At 40.3% G+C, this 27936-nt stretch overlaps 1 protein-coding gene across 2 annotated transcripts in view; it reads left to right on the forward strand.

Annotated features, from left to right (window-relative positions):
• AGBL4 (AGBL carboxypeptidase 4) overlaps positions 1-27936 on the forward strand; it is a 1562854-nt gene that overhangs the window by 80939 nt on the left and 1453979 nt on the right. For both annotated transcript variants that reach the window (XM_069737949.1, XM_069737950.1), the window contains exon 2: positions 9949-10071. In XM_069737949.1, the coding sequence (XP_069594050.1) occupies positions 9949-10071 (123 nt within the window). The remainder of the gene's footprint in view (positions 1-9948; positions 10072-27936) is intronic.

The raw sequence follows: 27936 nt of genomic DNA on the forward strand, positions 1-27936 counted from the left end.
TTGACACAGTACAGAATTAGCACGTATACTTTAACATTTATATGGCCTTTTCTTCAGCAAATGCATTACCTACAGGGATAGAATCACTGGGCTGTGAGAGCTATTATTGATTAATTATAGTTATAGATATTCAAGCGAGAAGAAAAAAGTTACTGTTCTGTCTTAGGCTATTGGAATAGTTACAATGCTGTAATAGAAAATCACAGAACAGCGGCTCCCCTTCTATTTGTGCATTTTTTTCGCTACATGTAGGGACTTTTTATGTCGTAGCACTAAGGAACATGCAGAGGCTGGAACTAAATTCAGAACCTGTACCTCCTCCATCAATCAGAATGTCACACACCAAAGGAGACACCTTAGATACATGGTGGTGTTTCGGGGGAAGTGTTGGGGCTAGAAGTGTTGGAGGTTAAATCTGAGTAGTAGGCACGCACCTTCAGTGTATAGTTGGTGAGTATTACTGGAGAAGGAGCGGCAGAGATAGTGGTGGTAATTGTGAAAGCTTTCAGCAGCAGATAAAAGCCAGTATGAAAGAATATAGAAATGAGAAGGTAGAAATGTCCTCCTACTTCACGCTGCTAAAAAATATGCTTAAAGAGGTTATCTAGGACTATTAATTTTTTTTTTTGCTATGGACCTAAGAACTAGCAAGCAGGTAGTTGCTATTTACCTGCCTCCTGTGTCCGGCGCCAATTCTCTGCCAGCATAGAGCAGTCACAGATGGCTCCTGCCAGCGATTCTGCAGCATCAGTTGACATCACAGCAACAGAGCAGCGGCTTCTCATCTGTTCTGCTCTGTTGACGAGGTGTGACTGCTGATGATATGCTGATTGATAGCCAGCTCTCCACCGCCTAACTGCGGGGAAAACACAGTCAATCAGCATGATGTCAACAATGGAGCCTGGAAGAAGAAGAAGAGTTGCTCTGTTTACATGGAGCAGCTGAATCGCTGGCAGGAGCGGTTAGTGACTACTCTGCGTTGGTGCCGGGTTGAACAGGCAGGTAGTTGCCTCTATAAGCAACTACCTGCTGGTTAGTTTTTAGGCCCATAGTAACAAAAATAATATAGTTCTCCCTTTTAAGGAAGGGATCCACCACAATATTGCAAGTGGTTGTGTCCCAGTTTTCTTCTCAGACTGAAACCAACCAAATGAGCATGGCCAAATCAGAAATGCTTACAGACAAATTGAGATTCTGATTTGGCTTTTATCCCAAGTCATATTGCAAGACTCGTTAAAGGGTTGATTGTGACTTTTAGGATCGCTATTTCCAACAGGTGGCGATATAGAGTTCAAGTCCTCTTTCTCTCTGAAGAGGTAATTTGCATATAAAATTTCCCAGAGGAGCATTGCACGGTGAATAAGTCTCCATACCTTGACAAGCCAGAGCCAGTATGTCACTCTCCATAAGGAGAAACTTTACCCCTTAGACCTAAGCACACGTATGATTTTTATAAGATTTTATCTCATGTAATTTAATTGGAACTACTAAATTGTCAGAATTTGATTTGACCAATGTTGTTGGATCAGAAATCTCAGACTATTATTCTTATTTGGATAGGATAATCTAATCATAGTTCACTTTCCTTCTTTCCCAGGAGAACTATTGATCGGGGGAACAGCGGTCTTCAGGAGCAAGTCATAGCGGGAACCGGTGATGATTTTAAAAAGGCTTAGATACTTTTTTAGAAGAAAATAACATTGATACTTATGTGAATATATAATTTTTTTTTTACTGAATGTTGACCCTGTCAATCGAAACTTGGGATTAGGGCATGCTAGGTCATTATGGAGGCACCTCCATTCTCTTTATCTATTCATAGGTTGAACTTCGTGGACAGGTGTCTCTTTTCAACTGTGCTACGTAGCTGCGCGATTTTAGAAAATCCTATTTTATTAAAAATGTCAACTAACAATAACCTGGTCACAAAATATCCCACTAACCGGGGCCCATTGCAATTGGTGATGAAACATGGCAACATGTCTTCAATTACTTGGCAGTGCCAACCGAGGAGAGGTGTGGAAGGTCTTCCAGATTAAGAAAAATTCACTAACGACCCTAGGCACGTAAATATAGATCAACTCAGACTGATGCCCATTTTATTTTTCTAGTGCGTATATTCTGACGATTTATTTTTTTGCTTATGCCTACCTGTATATTTCTTCTTTTTATTCGGTTTCTCTAGAATTGAAAAATATTTAAGGCTTTGATCCCGGTGTAAATGGCACTGTGGAAATTAAGCATATGGCGACTTAACATTCATTTTTTCACCTGTTCAAATCATTACTGCATGTAGAAAAGTCGTTTTAAAATTGCAAGCCATTTTAGGGGATTTTGCACTCACAATGCAACGATTAAATGAATAGTCCCTCTTTGTGAATAAAAGGTGAACCTTTACCAGTGAACAATTTTTCGGCTTTATTAACAAAATGTGGTTCCAGCTTATTGCTGACGGTCAGTGTGCAGCTCTAAATCTGCTCATTATTTGCATACAGTATTGATGACATCTGGTTTTTTTGTGTTTAAGTCTTTCTCATGTGCACCTTAACTAAGCAAGTAAGGATAATACTCGTACGGCTCTTCTTAAGGTGCCCGTGCACTATAGATAGCTGTTGGTCGGATGCTAGAAAATTTAATGAGAGATTCTACTGTACGTACAAACCTTTTAAAAGAGTTGTCTACTATAGGACCTCCGGAGAGGTGAGAAAAAGAAATAAAAGTTGATACTTACCTTCTGGAACCTCACCGCTCTTCAGTCTGCTGATATCAAGGGGCGTCACTTGAATGTTGAAGACAATCAGCGGTTGATTATTGGTTGTAGCACTCATAGTTTGTTCAACCCAGAAGAAACACTTGAATAAAATCCCTGTTTATCCAAAAACCATTCTGGGCTATGTTTGGAAGTAAAGTAAATAGAGCTAGACTAAGTCCATTAACCCCTTCATGACCTTGGGATTTTCCCTTTTTTCCGTGTTCTTTTTTCGCTCCCCTCCTTCCCAGAGCCATAAGTTTTTTATTTTTCTATTAATATGGCCATGTGAGGGCTTATATTTTTGTGGGACGAGTTGTACTTTTGAACGACATCAATGATTTTAGCATGTCTTGTACTAGAAAACGAGAAAAAAAATTCCAAGTGGGGTGAAATTGCAAAAAAAGTGCAATCCCACACTTGTTTTTTGTTTGGCTTTTTTGCTAGCTAGGTTCACTAAATGCTAAAACTGACCTGATATTATGATTCTCCGGGTCATTACGAGTTCACAGACACTAAACATGACTAGGTTACGTTTTATCTAAGAGGTTAAAAAAATTCCAAAGTTTGGTAAAAAATTTTTTTTTTAAAATGGCACCATTTTCCAATACCCGTAGCGTCTCCATTTTTCGTGATCTGGGGTCGGGTGAGGGCTTATTTTTTGCGTTCCAAGCTGACGTTTTTATTGATACCACTTTTGAGCAGATACGATCTTTTGATCGCCCGTTATTGCATTTTAATGCAATGTCGCAGCGGCCAAAAAAACGTAATTCTGGCGTTTCGAATTTTTTTCTCGCTACGCCGTTTAGCGATCAGGTTAATGCTTTTTTTTATTGATAGATCGGGCGATTCTGAACGTGGCGATACCAAATATGTGTAGGTTTGATTTTTTTTTATTGATTTATTTTGAATGGGGCAAAAGGGGGGTAATTTAAACTTATATTTTTTTTTATTTTTTTCACATTATTTTAAACTTTTTTTTTACTTTTGCCATGCTTCAATAGCCTTCATGGGAGACTAGAAGCTGGCACAACTCGATCGGCTCTGCTGCATAGCAGCGATCATCAGATCGCTGCTATGCAGCAGAAATGCAGGTGTGCTGTGAGCGTCGACCACAGGGTGGTGCTCACAGCTATCGGGGATCAAGGACCTCTATGGTTGCAATGCAGAAGCATCACTGACCCCCGATCATGTGACGGGGGTCGGCGATGCGCGCATTTCTGGCCGCGTGGCCGGAAGCGGTAGTTAAATGCCGCTGTCTGCGTTTGACAGCGGCATTTAACTAGTTAATAGCAGCGGGTGAATCGCGATTTCACCCGCCGCTATTGCGGGTACATGTCAGCTGTTTAAAACAAGGGCTAAAGCAGGTACTATCCCGTCCGAGGTCAGAAAGGGGTTTTAATAAAGCTAGGTTTAGTCATAGACTTAGATTGAGAAGGTGACTTTAGGTCCACACGGAAACCCTTACGTGAGCTGGCAAGTCTGACTTCAGTTCACTTGGTCTAGAAGAGGACCAGACACCACAAAAGACAATTAGTATTTGAATACATTTAGACTAAACTATACCCATAATTAGAATTAACAAAAAATTTTGCTGGGAGAACTTCTTAACATTTGCAACTTAGTAGGAAAAACTCATGTAAACAACGGTAATTTTTGTACAACTCGCCTTTTTTTGTGCACCTAAAACGTAACAAGAAGGTGTTTAATGTACGCAATACGCTAGGTTAATAGTGCTCACTGGACTTTATGAAGCCTAGTCAGGTAGAAAAATGTTACTCACCTGTCTCAGTTTCCAGTGCCGGGCCTTGCTCCCTTCTGTGGCTGTCTCCCTTTCCAGTAGTCGTTGCTGGGTTTCTCCGGTAATCGGCAGCGTGTGCGAACTTGGCCAAGAACTACAGGAAACGTCTGACCTCTGTAATAGCAAACAAAGGTTTCTGTACCAAATATTAAGTTCTGTTTTTCTATTGTATCAAATACTTATTTCATAAAATGTGATGTTCTGTTTTTCTTATTTTTAGATTCCGTCTTTCACAGGTGAAGTGTGCCTATGATAAAAATCACAGACCTCTCCATTCTTTGTAGTTGGGAAAACAGACAAAATCGGCAGTGTATCAAATACTTATTTTCCCCACCATAGCCTTCAGCGAGCGTTAGACCAGCTGCTATCTAATCTGTACAGGGACCTTAAGGCTATGTTCACACAGTGCGTTTTTTACTGCGGAACCGCAGCGGTATTGCCGCTGCGGTTCCGCAGCAGTTTTCCATGCAGGGTACATAACAATGTAACCCTATGGAAAACAGTCACTGCTGTGCACATGGTCCGTAATTTCGTTTAAAAAGCCGCGCAGAATAGCTGCGGCAAAAAAGAAGGAGCATGTCACTTCTTTTTCCTGAACCGCAGTGGTTCTGCACCCATAGACCTCCATTGTGAGGTCAAAATCGCAGTAAAACCCGCAGATCAAAAATATATCTGCGGGTTTTACTGCGATTTGATGTGCAGAACCGCTGCAGCAGGAAGTGCGGGGGAGCGGGCGGAAGTGCGTGGGCTGAGTGTGGCTGCCCCCCCGTGCTCCGATCCCGCCCCCCCCGTGCTCCGATGCCTCCCCCCGTGCTCCGATGCCCCCCCCCAGTGCTCCGATGCCCCCCCCGTGCCCTAATCTCCCCCCCCTTATACTTACCCGGCGTCCCGGTGTCCGTCCGGCCGTCTTCTCCCTGGGCGCCGCCATCTTGCAAAATGGCGGGCGCATGCGCAGTGCGCCCGCCGAATCTGCCGGCCGGCAGATTCGCTCCAAAGTGCATTTTGATCACTGAGATATAACCTATCTCAGTGATCAAAATAAAAAAATAGTTAATGACACCCCCCCCACTTTGTCACCCCCATTGGTAGGGACAATAAAAAAATTAAGAATTTTTTTTTTTTTTTCACTAAGGTTAGAATAGGGGTAGGGGTAGGGTTAGGGGTAGGGGTAGGGTTAGGGGTAGGGTTAGGGTTAGGGTATTTTCAGCCATTTTAGCCCTAAAAAGCTTCCTAGGAAACACACAGTCTCTGCATAGAAAACTGCATAAAAAAAGGATAAAAAAAGCATCAAAAAACGCATCAAAAAACGCATCAAAAAAGGACAAAAAAAGGACCAAAAAAAGGACCTGCGTTTTCTGCCAAGAGCTGCAGTTTTTTAAAAAAACTGTCCTGAAAAAAAAAGGATGGAAATCCTGAACGTGTGAACATACCCTAAGGAGAACCTGTCCAACCTACATCCAAATTAGGATAGTACAAAATGGACGACCCCTATAAGGCCGGTTTCACGTGAGGTGACAGTTTCCTCACGTACCGGAGACACTGACTCACGTAGACACATTGAAAGCCGATTACAGTCATGAATATGCGGCTCCACCTCCCATAGGGGTGGAGCCGCATATTCATTACTGTAATAAGCGGCACCACGTGACCGATCATACAGGAGAAGGTGCGGCGAGGACAGGATGCTGTGAGGGAGCCGGGTGAGTATTTTAATAACAGCGGGGGGGGGGCGCACAGGGGGTGGGAGAGGGGTGGCGATAGGGATCTTTATTTTAAACACGAGGACAAAAAAAAAAGGATTTTTCATATCTTCTTTCCAGCGAACGCTGCTGGAGAGAAGATATGAATGGCGGCTTCAGTACCAGATGCAGGGGACAGCGCTTATCTCTAGCGCTGTCTCCTGCACGCTCCGTGTGGTACCCAGTCAGCACACGGGCGGCACACGTGTGCCACACTGATGTACCACGGAGCACACGGACACGGATAATTCCGGTACTGATTTTTCCAGTACCGGAATTATCTGGACGTGTGAGACTGGCCTAAAAAGAACTTTTGAGTAGCTCCGAAAACACTTGCTTTTGATGTAATTTTCTTGTGTATTCTAGTTGTATCCCTCGCGTCAGTTACTGTACTGTATTATTTTCTCTGAAATATTATCCTCCGACTGCTTACTCTCAGCTGGCTCATAAACTTCATCCTCAGTGGTATTAATTCCAATAATGAATCCTTCCTAGACTACAATTACAGTAAAAATCCGAGCGAGCGGTACGACTGACGAAGCAATATTGTAAACATATTGGCAGGAAATGCGGAGTAAACACAGATTTACAAGGAATATTAATATAATTTAATTCTACATTGCTTGAAGTTTTGATTTAAGCATGTCAAAACTTCTGTATTTATGTGACTAAAAGATGAATATAAAATGTGAATGTATTTGGCACCTTAATAATACGAATACTTATAAATGACAGCTTGTCACGTAAACTGACAGATTCTACCGGAGTATTCTATTAAAAATCCCCGAGTATTACTATTTAATTTTTGAAGAGAGCGTCCCCTCTTCACATCCGCTACATGCTTTCAACATTTGCCTCCGACTATCCGAGACCCGAGTGTAATATATGCAAACGAACGTTGTTCTCTTGTGCAATCTTTTATTAAAATTGCTAAATTTCTGAATTTTTTGGAATCGAGAAGGATTTGAGATGTATCCATGGTACGTCTGCAATAAAGGAAATTCTAATCTAAAAGTATTCTGGTTTAGTAACCCTTTCAAGACCTGGCGATATTTCAGTTTTCTCCTTTTTGTTTTTTCTTCCCCTTTTTTCAAGAGCTGTAACTTTTTTTAAATTTTTCCATTGACCTTTTTTTGTATGTGGAACTAGTTGTAGTTTTGAATAACACCATTCATTTTTATCATATATAATATACTGAAAAATAAGAAAAATATTCCAAGTGGGGTGAAATGGTGAAAAAAAACCTCTGCAATAAATCATTTGTGTTTTTTTAGTTTTTTTTTGTATTTACAGCATTTATAGTATTGTAAAAATGACCATGATTCTGCAGTTCAGTACGATTACAGCTATACCAAATATGTTTTTTTTCTATATTTTATATATATTTTTTAATATATTTTGTATAATTTTTATATTTTATATATATATATATGTTTAGATATTTTTAAATATATGTTATATTTTAACTTTTTAAAAAAATGCAGATCATTGTAATAGAACCTCTGAGAAAGTTTCTGAGAAGTGTAACTTTTTTTTTCCCATCCGTGGGTGTGTGCGAGGGCTCGTTTTTTTTACACTCTGAGCTGTATTTTTGATTGATACCGTTTTAGAGTGAATATGACATTTTGATATTTTTTTTGCATTTTTTTTGGTTGAAGTGTTGCTACCGGACAATGGCAATGCTGGTATTTAAATATTGTCTCTTTTCGGACTTGAACTCGCAATCGTTTAAATTGCAATTGTATTGCATTATATAGTGTCATTGACACTGAGCAAGCCCCCCAGCTGCAATGGAAACTTATTGGCTCCCGTCAATAAACATCTAGAGGGGTCAGCATGCAGCTGATGGAAGCCGATGCATGAGAGCCAGGGCTTTGGAGTCGGAGTCAGAGCTCATTTTGGAGGAGTCGGAGTCGGTGTCATGGAAATTGAGGAGTTGGAGGTTTGGCTTACAGACCCTACAGCCCTGATGACAGCATTTGCAAGAAGGCCATTTAAATGCCACTCTCAGGGAGGAATTTAAAATAGTATTTAAATCAGTGTTCCCCAACTCCGGTACTCGAGAGCCACCAACAGGTCATGTTTTCAAGATTTCCTTAGTATTGCACAGGTGATGGAATGCTTGCCTGTCCAGGTGATGCAATTATCACCTTTGCAATACAAAGGAGATCCTGAAACCAGGACCTGTTGGTGGCTCTCGAGGACCGGAGTTGGGGAACACTGATTTAAATGGTTAAACAGCAGCTATCAGATCTTGCTCCGGTCGCTGCTGTTACTGGTAGATGCTCGCAGTGTAACATCTACGTCTCATATTAATATACCTCGTATGCATCCTGTGAGGAAAATAATGTATATTACAGGTTTGTTTAGGGGTTAAAGGGATCTTGTTGGGAGATTCATGGGCAAGCAATGGGCAACATCAATCAGACACTCGCCACGGCATTTGAACATTCTAGTCAGGTCCTATGGTCCCAATTCATCATTTGTCATTTATTGAAGTCACTTTTCTTTTTTTAACTTATGGAATCCGCTGACATTTTTTGGTGCCAATTCTTCAAAATTACGCATGCTGTTCGTGAATTTGCTGCAAAATAAAAAAAAAATTTCTTTATTTTTGTCTTTAACCAGTTTACGTAACTTTTTATCGACAAAAGTCACAAATCCTTTAAAAAAAAATTTGCAAAAAATAAATTTGGAAAAAGTCACATTTTCATGAATCTGTCTAAAACGTAAAGTTTTTATGGAAAATACAACTTAAAAAATGGTGCAAAATGTATAGGAAGTAAGGTATAAATATTAAAGCCGCTAAAAAGAAGCAGATAGCAAACAGTATAGATTCAGCAACGATAAATCGGTGACCAATGTATCTTGGTTGAGTCATCAGGTCTAGTTTTTCCTTGTGGAGAGGGAAAAGTAAACCCTGGCATGTCAGAGTGAGGAGACTTATAAGCCATGCATGAACTCCAGAGCCACCTATTGGAAGCAGTGATCCTAAAAGTTAATATCGACTCTTTAACGAGCCTTGCAATATGATTTAGGATAAAAGCCAAAGCAGAATCTCAATTTACAGACATAGTGTTTCAGGGTGCTGCCCCTCATCAGTGCAAAGTATGGCGACCTAGCCATTGCACTGATGAGGGGCAACACTCTGAAACACCATGTCTGTAAATTTTGATTTGGCTTTTATCTCAAGTCATATTGCAAGGCTCGTTAAAAAAAGTCGATATTTTTTGCATCGCTGCTTCCAATAGGTTATGGAATGAAAAGTAAAATTCTTAATAGAGCAAACACCTCTACGTGGAGATATACTTACATCATAATGTCATTTTACTTGACAGACTCCCTTTAAAGTCCTAAAACGCGAAAGTAATAACCAAAGTTGTATGTGAAACCTTTACTGAGCGATTATGTTTTATCAGATTTCCAGTCATAACTCCAAAGGACAGTTCTGCCGTGAATACAGGATTTTTTTTTTTAATCAACTCTGATAAATATCTTTCTTCCTTTTCATATATTAAAAAGTCAGACCAGTTTGACAAACACACTGTTATGCTGTAGTAAAGCTCATATTATTTTTTTTTTCAATTTTACAATGGATTTACAGTAGTAAAAAGACCTAACTATTGATTTATTATGACTGTGTTGCTTGTTTATTGCAGGTAATGGAATTGGCAATGAAGCCGCCATGTGTCGGAACGTGAGCAAACTTATTGTTTTACCTCCTGGCTTTAATGGGCAACCAAAAAGGGGGAACTTAATATTTGATGCCTGCTTTGAAAGCGGTAAGTCTATTAAAGTATTAACCTTATCAACCCAAGTTGACTCATTAGGAGATTATATCAATGGAAATCTGAGAACGCTTCATAGTATACTGAAATTCATGCTCAGAATATACCCTATTGTTAAAATCAAGTTCTTTTGTTAGCTGTATTTTTTTTAATTAAAAATTGTTAGTGTTTTCTTTATTACCATTTTTCTATTGATTAAAAAAATCCTGAAATCTTATATACTAACCACTAAACCTAATACTAAACTCATACTTCCTGTTCTGTGCAGAAGACTTTTCAGCAGTCTCATGACCATCACAGACAGGATTTAGAATGACAGATAAAACCTCTATATACAGGAGATAAGACAGGATCCACCATTTAAAATAAGTGACGTCACATCTCAGCTCTTCACCCTCCCTGCACAATGACCTCTGCACAGATTACGGAGCATGCCTAGAAAACTCTCCTATTGAAGAAAATGAGTCACCTCTTGTTTATTGCTATCTTTACTCCATTTTCTTGCTGTAAAGCATATCTTCAAGTGTTGTTAGCAGCAGCTCAGGGAAGACTTTTGCCCCATAATCATGGACAGAAAAATAGAATAAATAAAATTTACTCTCATAAATTGAAAACATATTAGAAAAAAATAATATGCATCATTATCTGGTTTTAATTCTTCATGGGAATCTTTAAGCTGGCTTTTGCAAAGTAATCTGACAGCAGCATGATGTAGGGACACAGACCTTGTTTCCAGCGTTGTAGCACTTAGTTTTCTGGGTGCAGCAGTTGTGATAGAATCACAGTTTATTCTGCTGCAGATCTAACATCGCTCGGAATGCTGAGATGTGTATAACCCCACCCACACCACTGATTGGCTGTGTATAACCCCACCCACACTACTGATTGGCTGTGTATAACTCCACCCACACCACTGATTGGCTGTGTATAACCCCACCCACACTACTGATTGGTGTGGGCGGGGTTATACACAGCCACTGATTGGCTGCCTACTGTGTACACTGTATATTGACAGAAGGCTGCCAATCAGTCGTGGCAACGTGGTTGGACCAGGAGGCATGAGACACCTAGTCCTGTAGTGATAATCTACATACAAAACACTGTATTAAAACAGCAAAATTGAGCCTAGTAACTGATAAATCCCTGGAATCAGGGTTTTTGCTCCTACATCATGCTGCTCTCAGATTACATAGCAAAAACCTGGTGACAGATTTCCTTAAACAATAAAATAGATTCCTATCCATTGAGTACTACTACTTTTTGCTGGATCCTTCATACAGTAGATGCAAGCTGCACTCATCAGACCCTGCTGATTTATAATGTCCATCAGTAAAGGTACTCATTGTTTTAATGGCAAGAATTACACAGCTTTGCAATTTGTTATTATTTAAGGACATTTTTAATCCGTTAATGACCTATTGGTTACATCAGGTTTTGTTACTTGTATTTTTTTTTTAAATTCGTCAATATTTTGTTATTTGCCATATCACTATCTTTATTTAAATAAAAAGTGCAAATTAGTAATCTCTTAAAATTCACACTGGTTACTGTGGCTTTTTAAAGCTCATACTTGTCCTTTTAGGAAGAGTTTACAGCATTTTTCTTACCATCAGAGGCAGAACTACAATGATCGGTAACGCAACTATACACGGCCGATAACACAATAAGAGATGTCACAGCTCTCCTGCTCTTCCTCCCTTCAAAATGATCTTGGCACACTCTCATTAGATGCTTCAATATAAAAGATAGAGGAGGAGTCTTTTCATTGTGCCTAATGTGCATGTGCGTTTTCCTGAAACACGAGGTTATAGTCTAAACCTACTGGCACATGTGAAAATAGCAATTTTTCTATTTTTTTTTTAATTAAATATTGTGATATGGAAAGAAAACCTTTGGAAAAAAATACATTTAACACAAAAACCTGATTTAAACAATAGGTCATTTTTTGAGGAACGCTTCCCTGTAAATGTGATGCGACTGCCTATAAAGTCTCTTAAAGAAACTTCGAAGGAAAAGTCTGAAGAAAAGGAAACATTGCTTAAGGAAAAGCCAATGTTGCCCATAGTAATTGTTGCCCATAATCATTCAAAGTTTAGCTTCAATTTCCTATGACTATGTTCCTTATGTGTAGCAAATCTTCCTACGACATTTGCCATTTACAGTACAGACCAAAAGTTTGGACACACCTTCTCATTTAAAGATTTTTCTGTATTTTCATGACTATGAAAATTGTACATTCCCACTGAAGGCATGAAAACTATGAATTGACACATGTGGAATTATATACTTAACAAAAAAGTGTGAAACAACTGAAATTATGTCTTATATTCTAGGTTCTTCAAAGTCGCCACCTTTTGCTTTGATGACTGCTTCGCACACTCTTGGCATTCTCTTGATGAGCTTCAAGAGGTCGTCACCGGGAATGGTCTTCCAACAATCTTGAAGGAGTTCCCAGAGATGCTTAGCACTTGTTGGCCCTTTTGCCTTCACTCTACGGTCCAGCTCTCCCCAAACTATCTCGATTGGGTTCAGGTCTGGTGACTGTGGAGGCCAGGTCATCTGGCGTAGCACCCATCACTCTCCTTCTTGGTCAAATAGCCCTTACACAGCATGGAGGTGTGTTTGGGGTCATTGTCCTGTTGAAAAATAAATGATGGTCCAACTAAACGCAAACCGTATGGAATAGCATGCCGCTGCAAGATGCTGTGGTAGCCATGCTGGTTCAGTATGCCTTCAATTTTGAATAAATCCCCAACATTGTCACCAGTAAAGCACCCCCACACCATCACACCTCCTCCTCCATGCTTCACGGTGGGAACCAGGCATGTAGAGTCCATCCGTTCACCTTTTCTTCATCGCACAAAGACACGGTGGTTGGAACCAAAGATCTCAAATTTGGACTCATCAGACTGAAACACAGATTTCCACTGGACTAATGTAGATTCCTTGTGTTCTTTAGCCCAAACAAGTCTCTTCTGCTTGTTACTGTTCCTTCGCAGTGGTTTCCTAGCAGCTATTTTACCATGAAGGCCTGCTGCACAAAGTCTCCTCTTTACAGTTGTTGTAGTGATGTGTCTGCTGCTAGAACTCTGTGCGGCATTGACCTGGTCTCTAATCTGAGCTGCTGTTAACCTGAGATTTCTGAGGCTGGTGACTCAGATAAACTTATCCTCAGAAGCAGAGGTGACTCTTGGTCTTCCTTTCCTGGGGCGGTCCTCATGTGAGCCAGTTTCTTTGTAGCGCTTGATGGTTTTTGCCACTGCACTTGGGGACACTTTCAAAGTTTGCCCAATTTTTCGGACTGACTGACCTTCATTTCTTAAAATAATGATGGCCACTCGTTTTTCTTTACTTAGCTGCTTTTTTCTTGCCATAATACACATTCTAACAGTCTATTCAGTAGGACTATCAGCTGTGTATCCACTAGACTTCTGCACAACACAACTGATGGCCCCAACCCCATTTATAAGGCAAGAAACCCCACTTATTAAACCTGACAGGGCACACCTGTGAAGTGAAAACCATTCCCGGTGACTACCTCTTGAAGCTCATCAAGAGAATGCCAGCAGTGTGCAAAGCAGTCATCAAAGCAAAAGGTGGCTACTTTGAGGAACCTAGAATATAAGACATAATTTCAGTTGTTTCACACTTTTTTGTTAAGTATATAATTTCACATGTGTTAATTCATAATTTTGATGCCTTCAGTGTGGATGTACAATTTTTATAGTCATGAAAATTCAGAAAAAAATTTAAATGAGAAGGTGTGTCCAAACTTTTGGTCTGTGCTGTATATCACTAATGTCTTATGCGCTTCATGAACTACAAAGGAGTCGTATCCATGCTAATTCGAAATTAATGGTCTGTGCTAAGAAAGGACATAAATATCAAAGTCCTGCAAAAACTCTTTAAGTCAGTTTTTGTGTTTGAATATCTTCCAACTATTGTGCCCCACTGACACCATAGCATTACTAGTACTTACACTACTTGACATATTTGAAAGTGACTAATGACCTACAAAAAATTGTCTGAACAGGGGGACAAAATCTCTCCCCCTATCTCCTCCAGCCAAAAAATAAATATATATAGACTTTCTAAGTATAAGTGATACTTCTGAAAATAAAAAGGATGCCCATCCCTCAAATACACCTATGTTTAGGGGTGTCTATGTACACTATATGAACAAAAATATTAGGACACACTGCTTAGTTATTGAATTTAGATTTTTAATTTTATCCTACTGCCCCCGGTATATACCACCCAGTGTATAACATTCAGCTCCTCGCCCCTTGTTGTATAACATCCGTCCCCTCACCCCCCGTGTATAACATCCAGCCAATTGCTCCTTGCCCCCAATACATAACATCTGGCCCAATTGCCCCTAGTGTATAACATCCCACCACATTGACCCCGGTGCATAATATTCATTCCCTTTTTCCCTGGTGTATAACATCCAGCCCCTTGCCCTAGATGTCTAACATCAGGCCCCAGTGTAAAACATCTGGCCCCTCAGCCCCTAGTGTATAACATTTGGCCCCTCCCCCTGGTGTATAACATCCAGCCCAATTGCCCCTGGTGTGTAGCATCCCACCACATTGACCCCGGTGCATAACATCCGGTTTCATTGCCCCTGGTGTATAACATCCAGCACCTCACCCTTGGTGTATAACACCTGACCCCAGTACCCCAATGAATAATATTCAGCCCCATTGCCCCCAGTGTATAGCATCCAGCCCCTCGCCCCGGTATATAAAATCATGCCCCATTGCCCCAAGTGAATAACAGCTGGCCCCTCGCCCCTCCAGTGTATAACATCCGGCCCTTCATCATGCCGTCTGCCTTTACTATTAACGTGACAAAATGGCCGGTGGTGCAGAGCTTACTGATACCAACGCGATCCTTGAATCGGAGCCATTGGGTTAACAAGTCCGGTCAGGTAATGTCTAGTAGTACTGTAACGCTGCTGTCATTCTTGGAACAGTGGAAACGTCTTCTGTGGAGTGACGGATCACGCTGTTCTATCTGACATCCGATGGACATTTTGGCTGATTGTTTCTAAGAAGGCCCTTTTCTGTTCCCCACGACTGTGCCAAGTGTGCAAGATCCATAAAGATATGGTTGAAGGAGTTTGCTCTGGCCACACAGAGCCTGGGCTTCACTCCCATCAAACAGCTTTGGGATGAACTAGATTGGAGATTGTGAGCCCGGCCTCTCCCCAACATCAGTGCCTGACCTCACAATTGCTCTTCTGAATGATGGGTCAAAAATACCCACAGACCCCTCCAAAATCTTGTAGAAAACCTTCCCAGAATAGCGGAAGGGACCAACTCCATATTGATATCTACGGATGGAGAATGGAAGGTCATAAAAGCCCCTGTTGTAGTAATGTGGAGGGGCACAAAACATTTATCCATATAGTGTATGTGCTTCTATAATAATATATTACTTGTGCATGCTTCTTCCCGGGTGGCACTGCCGGTCGGTAATGACTTTATTGACATACTTGCTTTCTCCTCGTGCAGCATACAATATATTAGTCACTAGTAAATGATGAGACAGATTCTTTTTTCTTCTAAGGATTAGTGACTGGGTGTATTTCACTCTTCTTTAATACACTTCCTACATTACGAATCCAAGTCTCTGTCTACTTGTCAAGCAGATGGATTGGTTCTGTTACGGTGTTTCGGAGTGAGGTGTCTGGCTCTTGTGTTCTTATTTAAACAGATTATCTGGTAATTAGATAGATAGGCTGTAAATTGCTGATTTTTTTGTGTGCTCGAATTGATTTAAATAGGCATTTGTAAAAGTATTATTACCATGCTTACATCTCTGTGAATAAACTTCTCTGCTATTCGAAGACGTCAACCTCGGAATTTCCATCTTCATCGGAGTTAATGATGCAAACACAGGGGATGCCATTATGGGGACATATGGGACGTGTGCATCCTTGATGGTTTTGCTATCATAATCAATATAAGGCAGCAGAACACATCGGTTGGAATTTCTAAAAAAACTTTTAAAAGTAGCAAAGTTAAAAAAAAGTATTGAGTTTTATTTGTCGTCACAAATTAATGGACTGAACTTCCACCAACCATGTAACACAACTTTTTCTATAATTCAAAGAAGAAATTGGAATGAATTGTAGAAGACATTTACACCAGCTCATAGCTGGTCACTTGGAAAGTTTACTCTTCCAGGATATTTTTTAATGCCAAATTTACTTTTCAGATTTTAATTCCGTATGCATGAACTATTTTCATCAGTGTACTGAATCCGATTTTCATCTGTTTTTAGGGAGTGTCTGTTTTTACCATCCATATATCATCCATTTCCATTGTATGGGACAAAAAATTGATTGAGTTTCCCAAGCGTCTTCTAGGAAACAGTGAAAAAAGGGATAGAACTAGGGTGTAACTTGGATGACGTCCGTGTGTCTTCTTGTGTTTTTATTTTTTGCAGTCCCATTCAGTTCAATAGGAAACTTGGACATGCCTCTGTCTATTCAACACATCATTTGTGCCCCATAGAGATGAGCGGATAGATTTGAGGGACTTCAGTCCAACGTCCAGGTCAGTGATGCATGCCAGCTTGACAGAAGGCACACAAATCTCTTACATTCTGGCATCTCCGGTTTGGCTTTTCATTAGCTAGGGTTGGCGCGACGTCATCGGTGCTTCAAGCCGAACGTTGCGCCAGTCCTGACAAACCAAATGCTTTGCCGGGGATGCTGGAAGGTAAGAGATTTGTGGTCATCCCATATAGCTGGCTGGTACCACTGACCTTGATGTTGGACCGAAGTCCCACAACTGATCTGCTCATCTCCTCATGTGAATAGGCCCATAGACCAAAATGGGTATTTGTTGTATTTTCAAAAGTACAGATACTTGAAACCTGGACTTGTTAATAGGGCTTAAAACTGGTGAATGGAACTCCAGTCTTAGTTGATGTCTCCCATTGATTTTATGTTTTTCAGAAACGCCCTATAGGTATAGAGATATACAGATGCAGTCAGGGTGCAATGGTTCATGTAAAGTACCGTATAACCGTAAGTTTCAACCCAAGGCGGAGATACTTGCACTAAGCCTATACTATGCTTCCTTGCTACAGGGCTGTGCCGCCTAAGGGTGTTTTTATATGACGTGATATTACAGAAGTTATTTTCCCCATGTACCACATATACTAGAATACTCAAGGGCATAGCATCTGATGGAGCAAAACACATTGAGGAAGGTGGCAAGAAGCAAAAGAATCTAATTAATGTTTCTTGACCTTTGACTATTTTTGAAAAAAAAAAACACGGACTACTCCTTGGAGTTGTATATTGGCTGGCAGTCTAATGGCCATTCCCATGATTTTAGATGACCTGTGTAGTGCGTTCTAAATAAACCATAAAAAAGCACTGACACCCTGTGCTTTTCCCCAAAAGACATAGACATGTATTTGAAGCATCCAATAGTTCTCTCTGTGGAAAGTCATATAAAAGTCATGTGATGCAACTGAGATCATCTCCTCTCGTGTTAGGATGTCTTCTCTCATCGGTGGCTTTAAAATATTTGTACTATCCTTAACAAAAAACTGGATGGTCACATACTCCATTTGGACATATGTCATGGTCAATTACGATGGATAAAAGTGATAGTAGTTCAAATTTGGGGAACTCTTGAAGTTGCGGGTGGATCCCCGGTAGTTGGGTAATGGAGGACATTTTTGTTTCACAGATTATCTTTTCTATGCTAAGAGTTGATCATGGAAAAGTTAGGTTTGCAGTGATATAAACTGTATTTTTCCATAAGTCTAAAGACAAGAAGAGAGCGGCCTTAATAGAGGTTGTCTTCGATGGTAAACATTTCTCTATGACTCCTCTTTGCCAGAGGATGTATTGCTCAGCATGGTGCTGGCCCCACAGTAGGCAGAAGATTAAACAAATAATCCGATATTGTGGGCCCACAGCGGTGATTTCTACAGGTTTGACTATTTCCATTTCCGATGTTCGTATAATGCAAACCCGTATGGGATCTGTATGAGTATGTGATGTTAAAGCTGAAAAACCATAGATTTAGTATAGTCACGCCGGCTCGCTGCTCTTAGCTATTGAGAAAACACAGCAGTTACGTTGAAGGGAATTTGATGACACAAAGAGATCAAATTTTATGGAGGTTATTGTGCTTTTTTGCTACATTTTTTATTGTTTCCTCTTGACTTCGGTGGGATTTGTTTTACATGCCTTGACACAGATTTTTATGTATAGAAATTGGAGTTTATTTTACACTCACTACACTTTCAAGTTTAATGACCCAACCAAAAAACTGGTTCCAGGATGCTTTTACCCTGCAACAAAATATCTGATGGTACGTCAGTGTCTCCTTTCCATGGCCCACTGAACAGGATCAAAGATGTCCGCGATATGGAGCATGGAGCCAGTCTCAATCAGTGGATCACTAATTTCCTTACTTTGTCCCTATAGGGATGATTACATCGCAACGCAAGTTTAACCTAAAGGTCCTATAGTATGGGGCTCATTCACCAAGATCTTGTCTTCTCTTCCAGTACCCACCATCTTTCTTTTTACTTCTTCTTTCGTCACCATCTCATAGATTGGTGTTCTTTTGCTACATGGTGAATGTTTTGTTAATTTTTTCCTTTTGAATTATTGTGTCACAGAGCAGGTGCGTGTGTATGGAGCAGGCACATGAGCTGTGTTACACAGCCAGCATCTGCCTCTAACAGCAGTGGCTGGAGCAAGCATTGACCACTGCTGTGAACCCATTAAATGCTACTGTCAATAACTGGCAGCTAATTTTTCCTTTTACAGCTTGTGAACGCTGTAGAGGAATTTTAATTTTACATGGCAGCCTTAGAAGTGAATGGGCATCAGTAATACAAGGTCGTTCGAGACCCCCAGACCTCATAGATGATCTCATAGAGACGCCCCAAGGGCAGAAAGTGTTTCTTGAGATAATCCCTTTAAAGAAGTATTTTGATTTTAGCAAATAAAGACGATTCATTGTATAAGAAGTTGTACAATTTTCCAATGTACTTGTATTTTATGTATCATTCATTACGACTTCCAAGATCTGTAATGATCATGTGATGGCTGCACAGTTACACGGCTTGTACAATTCACATAATCACATGACCAAGGTGTCACTAAAAGTAACCAATGAAGGTTTCTGCTGAATAACAGCAAGAAGAGAGTTAAAAAAAGCATAAATTTAAACTGTGTATTTTAAAACTTTTCCAAAAATTATAGGCATTTGCTAAAACAAGACATCCACCTGTCATTTGAGGTTCCTTTCCAGAATAAGCTGTCTTGTGTGTCCATGAGGAATAACATTATTTATGCCCATTATATCACTTACATTCTGCATTTTTCACATGTTTTGTTTTCTGCAGTTATCTCTAAGCTATTAGGTGATGATTTCTTCCAATACACAGAGTACAAAGACATTAGAGATTCCTGCTCTGTATCTCCTATGTAGTACATGATCAGAAGAAGCAGCAGCTTTGAGGACATTAAAAAGTAGTACTGAGCAGTATAGATGCGATTCCAGCTCTGAGGTAAAGTAGAAACTTACTAGAAAGCAGTAAGTTGGATATTAGTAATATTTCTAAGTGATTGACTGATGCAGAGGGAGGAGAATAAGTGGCTCACAATTGAAGAAATATCTTATATGATATGATATAAACGTTTCTATATTTGTTTGTACTATTGAGTTATGTAACTTTTTGAGAACAACATTGATGATTTAGGCCTTTATAATGTGCATTATAAATATTATAGAAATTGAAAATTTCAAAGCCAAAGTGTTTGACCCATTAGATTGAGCACATTATACTGGTTACCAAATAACGACGAAGAACAATAGCGGATAATAAAGATCTAATGAATGTTAGCCTTGAATAGAATGTTTCGCTGCCGTGGGTATACACAATTCATCGGTAATAACACAACGCTGCAGAGAATATGGAATTAACAAATGACTAATTACCACCTTTTGCTCTTGGTTTACATTCAGAATTATAGTTGAGCGGAAATGCAATTATAATTTTCCTATTGTTTTATTGTAAATGTGATCCGAACTCTTCCAACTGCAATTTTTTTTAAACACACACCATATATTATTCTGTCTCTATGGGAAGCTTACAGGCGGGTGTGAGATCTACCGATTGGAAAATGCAGCCATAGATCGGATTCTTCTGAAAAGATTCCCATGCCTTTTATTTTATCCGCTCTTTGAATATTTTCTAAATGCACCGAGATAATTCCACGTGCATCTGCCGGGAGATGTCTTTTTCTTTTGACATAAAAGGCAGCGGAATTATTTCTGTTTTCAGATGTCTTAAACGATATGGCCTAATTTTCATATTGTAAATGACATATCATCTTGTTTTGTTTTTTTTTAATTTTTATTTTTTTTTGTTTCATTCCACCTACAAAAGAATCTCGCTCATAAATGCGGTTATTACCTGACTTTCAACAGTAAGTACACCAAATTGCTATTTTGAAAGTTTAAGTAGGTTGACTTTCTAAATGGCCGAGAGCCCAGAATTAGTTTACAATAATTACTTTAGGAGAGAAGCGATTAATTACAGAATATGTGCATTTTTTAATTTTGTGGATTTGTATAGTGCTTTCCAGTGTTTCCACAAATCAGTCTCTGAGACTAGTGATGAGCCAGTGTACTCATTGCTCGGGTTTTTCCGAGCACGCTCGGGTGACCTCCGAGTATTTATGACTGCTCGGAGATTTAGATTTCATCGTGGCAGCTACTAGCCAGGCTGAGTACATGTGGGGGTTGCCTGGTTGCTAGGGAATCCCCACATGTAATCAAGCTGGCTAGTAGCTGTAAATCATTTAGCTGCCGTGATGAAAACTAAATCTTCGAGCAGTCATAAATACTCGGACACCACCCAAGCGTGCTCGGGAAAACTCGAGCAACGAGTACACTCTCTCATCACTATCTGGGACCTTTTCTCCCAAATGCTTTCAGTCACATCTCAGTAGCATCTGATTGCAGGAATGCCAGATCAGCTACCGAACTGTGATTGACACAGGTCCCCAGAGCAAAACGGGATCCGGACGTATGCACCAATGGGGCCATAGACTGTAATGGTGCCATCACAGCGCACGTTCGCTCTGCCGGCACCATTACAATCTATGGCCCCATCGGTGCGTATGTCTGGATCTCGAATTGCTAGGGGTTTGAATGTAAGCCCCGATGGGACCAGCGAACGTGTCCCTAGATGCAATGTAAAAGCACCGTAAGGTGTATGTAGACTAGGAGAGCAGAAGAAACAAGAAATACTCCTTTTCCCATGAACAGATGTTCTTTTTAATCAATAGATCTTGGAATGATAATAACTTCCACAATTGGATGTGTTTAAATAAAATGTTCCTGTGCTGAGATAATCTTATAAATGTGTCCCTGCTGTGTACTGTGTAATGGTCGTGTCCGACCATACAGGAAGAGGGTGTGATCATACCACCTGGGCACGGGAGGACACAAAAGAGAATGTACAGACAGGACAGCAGGGGATCACAGCTGATTCTTTCTTTGAGGCAAAACATTTCCCTGCCTGTTTTTAAGCAATCTTTTTACATCAAAGAAAGAATCATTTGTTATCTCGTTCTGCAATGTCTGTACTTTTTTTTTCTCCCCCCCTTTCCAGTAGCTGTGGTACAATCAGACCATGTTCCTGAATGGTCGAACACGACCATTACCCAGTACACTGCAGGGACACATTTCTAAGATTATCTCGGCACAGGAACATTTTATTTAAACACATCCAATTGTGGATATTATTATTATTCAAAAATTAATTAATTAAGATGAACTTTTGCTCTTTAACAATAAAGACTTTACAGTAGGAAGGACAAGAAGTGCAGACTATGATAATTTGAGAAGCTGTTTAATGGGCTGAGTTGCAAATCTCATGTGCTCTAGGAATATTTCCTTTCTCTTCTTCACGAACACGCACGGCATAATGCATGCACCCCTGGAAAAAAAACAAAATGTCGCATTTATGGGGATATAAACACCTGTGAGAAAGACCTATTTGCTACACAAAGCGATGCAAAAATAATGCAGATTGAACAAGAGCCTCATTTTTCGTCACTTTGTGTCCCCTGATGAATGACCCCCTCCGGTTTATTTCAGCTGTTTGCCTTGCTGAATTGTCCTTGGTTGTGAAATTGCTTTCTTGTTTCCCAACAGCAGAATGTTTTTACAGCACGGCAGGGGAATATGGAGATAAATCTTGACTGTCAACAAGATGTTGTTCCTTTGTACTGGATTTCAGAGAGTAGGTCTGTATTACCGTACATCCATAGCAGGCTATTCATATCTGCGAAAGATGAGCGCAGTGAATTTTTTTCTTTATTTGATTTGCGCCCTTGTGTGTCTGGACTTTTTATCAGATTTTATTCTCATTTACGGCGTATGGGAATAATCTTCACGCTGACAGAGTGTGCTTTTCTAAATGCTTTTACCGAAGAAACATAACTGTACTTTTCTATATATTTACAAGCTGAATGATAAACGTAGAAAGAAGGAGTCTCTCTTGACTTGTCATCCAAAAAACGAAAATTAAAGGAAGACTCCCGAGGCGAGATAACGTCTCTCCCACCACTATATCCTTTTTTTTTTAAAACGACAAACCATGTTGTCTCCAGTTCTGGTTACTAGTAGCTGTCTCTTCAAAAGAATCCCGCACCATTCACATCTTCAGTTGGTATTAGCACCCGTTCTGCAGACTGGTGGGTGACTACGCTGGTCTACATACAGGGTACAGGTATGTTATGAAAGGCAGTTCAGTACTACAATGGACATAGCGGTCAGAGCACATACAGTGATCTGAAAATAACCCAAAATCATAGAACGAGCTCTGAGACTTGGGAACTCTGCAGACCGCAATCCCTAATCCTCTCCAAACAACACTAGAGGCAGCCGTGGATTGCGCCTAACACTGCCTATGCAACTCGGCACAGCCTGAGAAACTAACTAGCCTGAAGATAGAAAATAAGCCTACCTTGCCTCAGAGAAATACCCCAAAGGAAAAGGCAGCCCCCCACATATAATGACTGTGAGTTAAGATGAAAAGACAAACGTAGAGATGAAATAGATTCAGCAAAGTGAGGCCCGACTTTCATAACAGATAGAGGATAGAAAAGGTAACTTTGCGGTCTACACAAAACCCTAAAGAACACCACGCAAAGGGGGCAAAAAGACCCTCCGTACCGAACTAACGGCACGGAGGTACACCCTTTGCGTCCCAGAGCTTCCAGCAACAAATTAGACAAGCTGGACAGAAAAAATAGCAAACAAATAGCAAAGAAGAACTTAGCTATGCAGAGCAGCAGGCCACAGGAATGATCCAGGGAAAAGCAAGTCCAACACTGGAACATTGACGGGAAGCCAGGATCAAAGCATTAGGTGGAGTTAAGTAGAGAAGCACCTAACGACCTCACCAGATCACCTGAGGGAGGAAACTCAGAAGCTGCAATACCACTTCCCTCCACCAACAGAAGCTCACAGAGAGAAACAGCCGAAGTACCACTTGTGACCACAGGAGGGAGCTCTGCCACAGAATTCACAACACAGGTAGGCCAATAGATCACCAGAGGATCCTCCAAGGAGCTGGACGCCTACGTAATATTTGGCTCAAAGGTCTAGCAGATGACCGCACTGTTTTGGAACTAAGTTTTCCATCTAGAGTCGATTTCTTACGAGTTGAGTCTCAAAAAAAACTTTTTTGATCGTATTAACTAAGTTTAACGAGGTTCTACAAAACTTAAAGGGAATTTTTAATTTGCATTTACCCCTTTAAACTGCTGTCACGATTAATTAGGTGCTAGGAAACCTTACACATTAGATCGATGTTGGCCTACCGCCATTTTGACCATCTCTCGTATAAAGAAGCACTTGCTCAGCTGAGTGATTCTGGGGAATAAAGCAGTTGATAGTAGGAAATCGAAGATGCCCGATCAACAACTCCCTTGAAGATCAGTTGTCTCTCCTGTTTATTAGACTGTCAGCCAAACCCGTTTAAATTGGGAGGTTCGGCTGACATTAGTCTAATGTGTATAGGGGGCTTTAGAAAGTCAACTTTAGTGTCCTCTAGTGCCACGTCCAGATGACTATTGAAGAGCGTTACGTGTGCTTCTTCTTTTGTAAGGTGTCCTATGTTAACTGCAGCACCCCCTCTGACTAAGAATAACTTCTATTGCTGATGACGTCGGCCAAAACAAGTTGCCCCAGATCTCATTTTGGATTGGATGGGGTTACCTCCATTAACATAGGACACTTTGCAAATGAGGAAACCCTGAGGGGACAGTAAAGATGTCTTTGTAATGATCTACTTCTGGAGGGAAGAACAGTAAGAGCAGTGAGACTATGGATTCTCTACTGTAAGAGCAGTGAGACAATGGATTCTCTACTGTAAGAGCAGTGAGACTATGGATTCTCTACTGTAAGAGCAGTGACACTATGGATTCTCTACTGTAAGAGCAGTGACACTATGGATTCTCTACTGTAAGAGCAGTGAGACTATGGATTCTCTACTGTAAGAGCAGTGAGACTATGGATTCTCTACTGTAAGAGCAGTGACACTATGGATTCTCTACTGTAAGAGCAGTGAGACTATGGATCCTCTACTGTAAGAGCAGTGAGACTATGGATTCTCTACTGTAAGAGCAGTGACACAATGGATTCTCTATGGTAAGAGCAGTGAGACTATGGATTCTCTACTGTAAGGGCAGTGAGACTATGGATTCTGTACTGTAAGAGTGGTGAGACTATGGATTCTCTGCTGTAAGAGCAATGAGATTATAGATTCTCTACTGTAATTGCAGTGGGACTGTGGATTCTCTACTGTAAGAGCAGTAAGACTATAGATTCTGTACTGTAAAAGAAGTGAGACTATGGATTATCTACTGTAAGAACAGTGAGACTATGGAACTCTCTGCCGCATGATGTTGGAATGGTTGAAGCACTACTAAAATTCCAGAAGGATCTGGATGCCTTTCTTGAAAATTATAATATTACAGGTTAAGAAAACTAGATTGTGTGATAGGGCGTTAATCCAGGGAACTAGCCTGATTGCCGTATGTGGAGCCGGGAAGGAATTTTTCCCCTAATGTGGCCTAATGGGTGTCTGCCCCATGGAGTTTTTCCCTTTCTCTGGATTAACATGTTAGGCTATAGGTTGCACTCCATGGACTTAAGTCTACCTCCAATCTTATAATCATGAAACTTTGAAACTTCAGGAGTCACGCATATATTACAATTGTGGATAAAAGTTGATTTTCTAAAGTATGCTTCATTAGTGGTGTTAAACATGGATACGTTTTCAGTTCTTGTTCCATTAATGTTATATTTTGTTTTCACATGCTTGTATTCATGACGTCATTGGTCCCCTGAAACCTAAAGGTACCGTCACATTTAGCGACGCTGCAGCGATCTAGACAACGATGCCGATCGCTGCAGCGTCGCTGTGTGGTCGCTGGAGAGCTGTCACACAGACAGCTCTCCAGCGACCAACGATGCTGAAGTCCCCTGGTAACCAGGGTAAACATCGGGTTACTAAGCGCAGGGCCGTGCTTAGTAACCCGATGTTTACCCTGGTTACCAGTGTAAATGTAAAAAAAACAAACACTACATACTTACATTCCAGTGTCTGTCGCGTCCCCCGGCGTTCTGCTTCCCTGCACTGTGTAAGCGCCGGCCGTAAAGCAGAGCGGTGACGTCACCGCTGTGCTCTGCTTTACGGCCGGTGCTGACTCAGTGCAGGGAAGCAGAACGCCGGGGGACGCGACAGACACCGGAATGTAAGTATGTAGTGTTTTTTTTTTTTTTACATTTACACTGGTAACCAGGGTAAACATCGGGTTACTAAGCGCGGCCCTGCGCTTAGTAACCCGATGTTTACCCTGGTTACCAGTGAAGAAATCGCTGAATCGGCGTCACACACGCCGATTCAGCGATGTCTGCGGGAGATCCAGCGACGAAATAAAGTTCTGGAGTTTCTGCTCCGACCAACGATGTCACAGCAGGATCCAGATCGCTGCTGCGTGTCAAACACAACGATATCGCTATCCAGGACGCTGCAACGTCACGGATCGCTATCGTTATCGTTACAAAGTCGCTCAGTGTGAAGGTACCTTAAATGTATTTGTCTAATTACCAATTAACTTATGTATATTTCTAGCTTTTGGACTTTGGAAAATAGTTCTATAAATATTGTATAATGTAAAAAAAATGTTGTACAATGTTTGTGGCATTATCAGTCTTTTTGAGAGAACTTTCAATATTTTAAACCCATGTCCTAAACCTATGCAATTTCTAATATCTCCTCCACATAACTGAGGAAAATACCTTGATAAAAGAAGGTTAAGGGTCAAAAGATAAGATACTACCTCTGGAAATATGACAAATCAGAGCAACTGTATAATGAAGCCAAGAAATTGAGAATGTGCAAATTACATCTAGTAAGTGTAAATCATTTCCAGCGTAACATTCATTTTATCGACTCTTTAAGATTAATTCTTATAAGTCACACTGAAAAGATAATGCTCCATTCTTACCTAATAGCATTTTTTTGTTTTCCACCCAGGTACCCAATAGCTCCTGCAGCTGATAGTTTGCCCGTGAATGGCATTTCAGTTTAGGTTAATGACATTTTAAATAAACTTTTAAGGAATTAAGGAGTTAAAGAAGTAGTCCAACTCCAAAGATAACTTTACAAACAACTTGTAAGAGTCTAAGACTTAAAAAAAAAGTAGTAATGCTCACCATACCAATGCCATTCCACCACTAAGCTAAAACATTTGCAATCCCCACCAGACTTGCTTTACCCTGCTCCTGCTTCTTTACACATTGCACACAGAAAGATGGATTCATTTTCGTTTTCTCTTTGGTAGCACACAGACAGAAGCAGCGGCAGCATGGAGGAAATTATAGAGCAGTGTAGCTGTGAATCCAGCAGTGAGAAACTAGCTAGAATATGCACAATCTGTTTCTCTGTGTTTCACGCTTTGCTCAGTATCGTGTGTTCCCTGACACCTCACTGTGCTGGCAGTCTGCCTTATCTTCAGCAAGATGAATTTGAGCTGTTTTTTTTGAGACGAAGAGGAGAAATGGCTCCTAAGTGGAGAAAGAAGAAAATTTCTCTTATAAGAGCTATTACAAAGTTTCTTAAAGTTACTTATACCATTGATTTTTTTTAAAAAGCTTGTTGAAGGTACTGTTCCCATTTAAGAGATCGCATCATTGAACCGGCTTCTCCTAATTGGCAAATAGTTATTAACAATAAAAATTAATAAGTCTGTAACCGTACATTCATCACTATTGTATGTGTCTTTAACAGAACTAAATTGAGATGCTCTTGATAACAATCTGAGTTTAGATTAATTAAGTCACGCCATTGGGGTAGTACAACGTCCTTATGAAATGGGCCTATATATAATATGTCTCTACAGCTTTGTAGAAAATATTGGCCCCGTAGTAAAAGCCTTCAAATATAGTATTATCCTTCTTGTATGGTTCGTGCGCACACTGCCAGTTTACCTAATGACTCTGCAACAGAATATTTATGGTTTCATACCATGACAGCATATCAATGAGGCACAGAACGTGTATATATTGGAATAGATCGGGGATGTTTCTTAGCTATATAAACAATTTAAATGATTCCGCGCTCGCTGTATTTTGCCCTCTAATTAACTGCTGCACTTGATAAACTGATTAATTAAATTTACTTAATGCAATATGCTTTAAAATGACAACTTGCGCGCTGTAAGGATTTGCTTACAAATAAACCGATGAAAATAAAAAATTCTTGAAAAAGATACTAATCAACCAAATA

The sequence above is a fragment of the Ranitomeya imitator genome, chromosome 8, assembly GCF_032444005.1.
Source record: "Ranitomeya imitator isolate aRanImi1 chromosome 8, aRanImi1.pri, whole genome shotgun sequence".
NCBI classification, from domain to species: Eukaryota; Metazoa; Chordata; class Amphibia; order Anura; family Dendrobatidae; genus Ranitomeya; species Ranitomeya imitator.